At 44.8% G+C, this 4,945-nt stretch overlaps 1 protein-coding gene across 1 annotated transcript; it reads right to left on the reverse strand.

The window, feature by feature from the left end:
• Window positions 1–2,105: 2,105 nt before the first annotated feature.
• On the reverse strand, window positions 2,106–4,659 carry LOC142008797 (C-C chemokine receptor type 5-like). Its single transcript, XM_074986098.1, has 2 exons — window positions 4,578–4,659; window positions 2,106–3,190 (listed from the first exon to the last, which is right to left on the reverse strand). Exon 2 carries the CDS (start codon window positions 3,177–3,179, stop codon window positions 2,106–2,108), a length of 1,074 nt encoding a protein of 357 aa, XP_074842199.1. The 5' UTR covers window positions 3,180–3,190; window positions 4,578–4,659.
• Between the last annotated feature and the right edge of the window lie 286 nt (window positions 4,660–4,945).

Genomic DNA, 4,945 nt, shown 5'->3' on the forward strand with positions numbered 1-4,945 from the left:
TTTTCGTTTTTTCACATTACTGACTGGGAGGTTGTGCCAGTTCTGTGTCGTGCTGTTAAGAGGAACCCCTAGCTATTGAACCCAGCCTTTATTGCTGTCAGAAGGGTGACATTAATAAAAGTCTTATTCCTTTCTCATTCCCTACCTTGTTGTTTAACTAACTCCAAGGTCATTACAAGCACGCAACCTCACTGCTGTACAAAGTGTTCAAAGTGCTCAGGTGCCCTCAACTGACTGACTCACCATCTACTGCCTCTACCCCCCACATGGAGAAGACCACACTGGTGCTGTCAAACTCAAACTTGTCCTTGGCATTGTTAAGTATCTTGACTTGCTGTTCTGAGCTTTACAGGGGGAGGGGCCTAGGTGTCCAGGTCGACAAATTGCTGCTGTTCCTCTGGAACAAGAGCAGGGGAAGGCTCTGGCATTTCTTCAAGTACAAGTTGAACCTCTCTAGGCCGGCACCCTCGGGACCTGACCAGTGCCAGATGAGAGAATTTGTTGGATGACGGGAGGTCAATATTGTCTACCAGCACTACCAACACTTCCACAGCTTACCGGGCTCTTAGAACACATTTAGAGGTAAATTACAACTAAATAACAGCACAGAACACTGAGAGCCAGGATTGGTGGCTAGACAAACTTTATGAGACCATGGGAAACTTGGCCACACCCATAAGTGGTCATCCAGCTAACTGAAATCATGCTGGATTATGGATGTTGCCAGATGAGAAAATTCTGGATTAGGGACATTCAGCCTGTATCTTGTCAATAAGGCCATCCATGGTTGCCATGTTGTGGCATGCATACCACTGCACAGGGTGTGTCTAAATGGGGAGATGAACTGCAACCAACTCCATAACAAGTTCGTATTGCTGTTTTACCTTTTTCTACTTAACCACCAACCACCTTCAAAGCATCTCACCACCATATCCTCTGCAGTCTGGTAATATAGAGTGGGTTCCCTTACCACACCCATGGCAGGGTACTGGGACATCCTTCTTCGGCCTTAGCTTCACCAAGTGGACTTCTCAGAAAATCCCAGTACAGGACTTCCCAGAGCAAGCATTTTCACCCACCTTCAACCAAATGCACACAGGCTGGCCCCTCATATTTACCTGGGTATCTCCCTTACAATGAGTATGCTCTGGGGCATGGATATATTTAAATCAAGATGAAGCCCTGGGCCAGTGAGGGGGGTGGGCTTTCCCTGGGATTCTACCTTCACTACCTAGTGTGTGTGCAAAGATAGATTTCAAAGGTGTTCTAGCCCTGCAGAAAAAATAAGACAACAGCATAGCTGTAAATAAACCTGCCCCTACCTGACAGACTGTTGATTATATTATGAAAAAAATCCCACACACTAAGTCTTAAAATTCATGGTTATTTTAGATCCTTTTATTTTGATTTTGTTGCAAAGCTGTTTTTTCGTAAATCCCCAATAATGAAAAAATGTTGAAGTAAAACAAGCTGCATGAAACTCCATGTAAATGGCCAAAACACCCTTCTGCAGAGGCCTGCCTATCCGAGTTTTTCTTGTGGCCTTAGCATGCATGCAAGTGGAGCTCAAGGGAGGATAGACCTCATTCTCTGCCCTCTTTAAACCATTTTCTGAATTATATTTCCTGAGGAAATTACATTGGCACTCTTCATTGGCTAACAACTAAAGAAGAAAATCCTGCTACACTGGATTTCATATTGAAGTATCAGAGAGGTAGCCGAGTTAGTCTGTATCTTCAAAAACAACAAGAAGTCCTGTGGCACCTTATAGACTAACAGATATTTTGGAGCATAAGCTTTCGTGGGCAAAGACCTGCTTCCTCAGATGCGTCTGCTTTGACACATTGATAAGCAGCTACTTCAACGTGGATGCAGTGGGTCCATGTTGAAGTAGCTGCTTATCAATCAGCTGTATTTAGCTTTCTGTGGAGCTGGTCCTATTCCCTGATCAGAGAATGAGAAATACTGCAGTGGGACAAAAAATTAGCTACTGTGACTGGTAACACAGTTCCTGAGAAAAATGTCCACAGAAATATTGATTAATTCCACACCATTTTAAGTTAAAAGAAGGATGAAACTTTCATTGGCTACATTTCTAATGCCCTTTACAAACCAGTGGAGATGTCACGATCTGCAGCGGATGGGGTATAGGCTGAGGTAACTTGTTTTAATTTATTACCATGGAGAGCTGGGCAATGTTTGCAGAGGTAGTTTGCAATGTCTTTTTGGAAAAAGTTATAAAGATATTTCCTAAAATTTTCACCAGCAAAGGCATAGATCACGGGGTTCATACAACAGTGGAACATCGCAATTGCTTCTGTCACTTGGATTCCTAGCTCCATCTGACTGCTGCTCTCACAGTTATTCATGGAAAACGACTCTTGAAATGCATACATGAGAACAATGACGTTGTATGGCGCCCAGAAGATAAAATAAACAATCATTAGGATAAAAATAAGCCTGACTGCCTTATGTTTTCTCTCATTCCTACATCTCAGTAATATTTTTATAATTTCTATATAGCAGAAGATCATAATGACCATTGGAATGACAAGTCCCAAAATATTCATCTTTAAAATCAGGATTTGCTTCCATTTCCTTTCTTGTCCCAAAGGATAATGAGGGCTGCAGGTCCAATAAGAAGTTTCCTTTTGAACAGTGTGAAACATTGACCCTGGAAGCGAGGCTAATATTGCAACACCCCAAATGACAACACTTGTGAGGATGCCATAGGTGCGTCTCCTGGCTTTTAAAGCAAACACTGCATGGACAATTGCCAGATATCGATCGATTGTCAAAAGTATGATGAAAAAAATGCCGCTGTAGAAACCAGCATAATAGGCCCCTGAAAGAATTTTACACATTGCATCTCCAAAATCCCACTCGCGTGCTGCATAATAAGCCCAAAATGGTAGGGAAAGAATAAAGAGCAGATCGGAAATGGCCAGATTCAGCAGGTAGATGTCAGTCATGCTTTTCAGTCTCTTGTATTTTATCAGGATCAGCACAACTAGCGCATTGCCCACCAGGCCAAATATCAGCACCAAGGAGTACAGTGGTGGCAGAAACTGGGATGCAAATTGCTTTACATTATTTTTGCAGGGTGCTGGTGCGTCTTGATCATAGTTGTACATTGTTGTCAGTATCTCGCTCTCTGGTTCACTGGTAGAAGCATTCATCTTGCAATGGCCTAAGAATGAAGAAATGGGTGATTATGTGCAGGTACAGCAATCCCTCGATTTACATGGAGGTTGTGTCCTGGGCACCTACCATGGAAATCAAATTTCATATAAATTAGGTGGGGTTGGGGAGATCCCAGGACTTGGGGAGTGGGCAGCTGAGGGAAGCGGGGTGGGGCAGCCACGTGGCACCCATCTTCTCCCAGATGGGGGGCACAAAGCTGCTTGTGACTTGATTTCTCCCAGATGGGAGAAACTGCACCACAAGCAGCTGTGTGCCTGCTGGGCTCTCCCAGCTGGGGGAGCTGGGGGCTGGGGGTGGGGGGCAGCAGTTCCATTTGCACTTAACTCACATTAATGTGAGTTAAGTGCAAATCAAAATTGCGCTTCTCAAGGGTTTACTGTACTGTATAGTATCACAGTGAAACAACGAAATGAAATGCATTGTGTGATCATGTGTTTGTACAAGCCATTAAATTGTACTGTGTGTATTCACTGTCACTTGAGAATACCCTTTCCTGTAAGCAGGATAACAATTGATGAAGTTGAGATGTGAAAATAAAATTGCAGGTTGACAAAGACTTTAGAATTAACTTGCTGCTAGAGCATGCTAAATATGGTTTTCCACTTGTGCCATATATGATAAATGTTTGTCTTCAGTAAATCATATCAGCACCCCAACACAAGAGGTGTGCTTAAGTAAGCATCAGAACAGCAGTTCCCTGCCTTTTCGAGATGGTGACCCATTTTGACAAATCAGTAAGACTTTGCGACCTGCGGCAATTCAAAAGGGGGGAGGGGTTCTCCCCTGGGAAATTGTTTTTATAAATCTTGATTTCTCCCCAACCCCCATGGCCCCCTCCTGCCCCACACTTAAACCCCTCATAGCCCCGAAAAGCGCTCTCCACCTGCCTCACACGAGCCCCGCTGCTGTCCCCTGCTGCTCCTTTGCTAGGCCGCCGCCACTGTATGGCTCTCCCCAGCCCTCCTGCTCCCTTCCCCCACCTGCAGTATGGGCAGTTCCCTGCTGTGCTGTGCTGAAATGGGACTCATTTAATTGGTTTAATGGTTAGATCCCTCCTGCCGGCTGTTAAACCAATTAAATTGAATTCCACTTCGGTACAGCAGGGCAGGGACTCGAAGCCGGAGGAGTGAGCGGCAGCTGCAAATGGCTCCTTAAAAAGGCACATGCAGCTCGGAGCCACCCAGCTGGCGACCCTTAGAAAATCTAATGGTGACCCATGTTTGGGTCCCGGCCCATAGGCTGGGAATCCCTGCATTAGAATGAATGAAAAATAAGAGAGCAATCGAGCAGAGAAGAAGGTTAATGTGTTTCAGCTTTCCAGAGCATGTTCAGATGGTGCTAGCCCACACCCTGGCAACCAAAAGCTTATTTACCTGTTAACTGGGAAAATGTGGAAGAGGAGATTAAGCAGCCCTCCAGCAGAATTTACACTGTGAGATGCAATGTCAAGTTTCACTTCTCTTGGGTTTCAGACCACATCCAAACAATGAGAAAAGATTTATACGTAGACTGTGAATAGAAACAGAGCATGGTTCTTTATCACCCAAGGGCTACGTCTACACGTGAAGCCTACATCGAAGTAGCCTATTTCGATGTGGCGACATCGAAATAGGCTATTTCGATGAATAACGTCTACACGTCCTCCAGGGCTGGCAACGTCGATGTTCAACATCGACGTTGCGCAGCACCACAACGAAATAGGCGCAGCGAGGGAACGTCTACACGCCACAGTAGCACACAT

The sequence above is a fragment of the Carettochelys insculpta genome, chromosome 2 (assembly GCF_033958435.1).
Source record: "Carettochelys insculpta isolate YL-2023 chromosome 2, ASM3395843v1, whole genome shotgun sequence".
Taxonomy (NCBI): Eukaryota; Metazoa; Chordata; order Testudines; family Carettochelyidae; genus Carettochelys; species Carettochelys insculpta.

Coding starts and splice junctions, on each gene's coding strand:
- LOC142008797 (XM_074986098.1), bottom strand. CDS start 3,179: ATGAATGCTTCTACCAGTGAACCAGAGAGCGAGATACTGACAACAATG.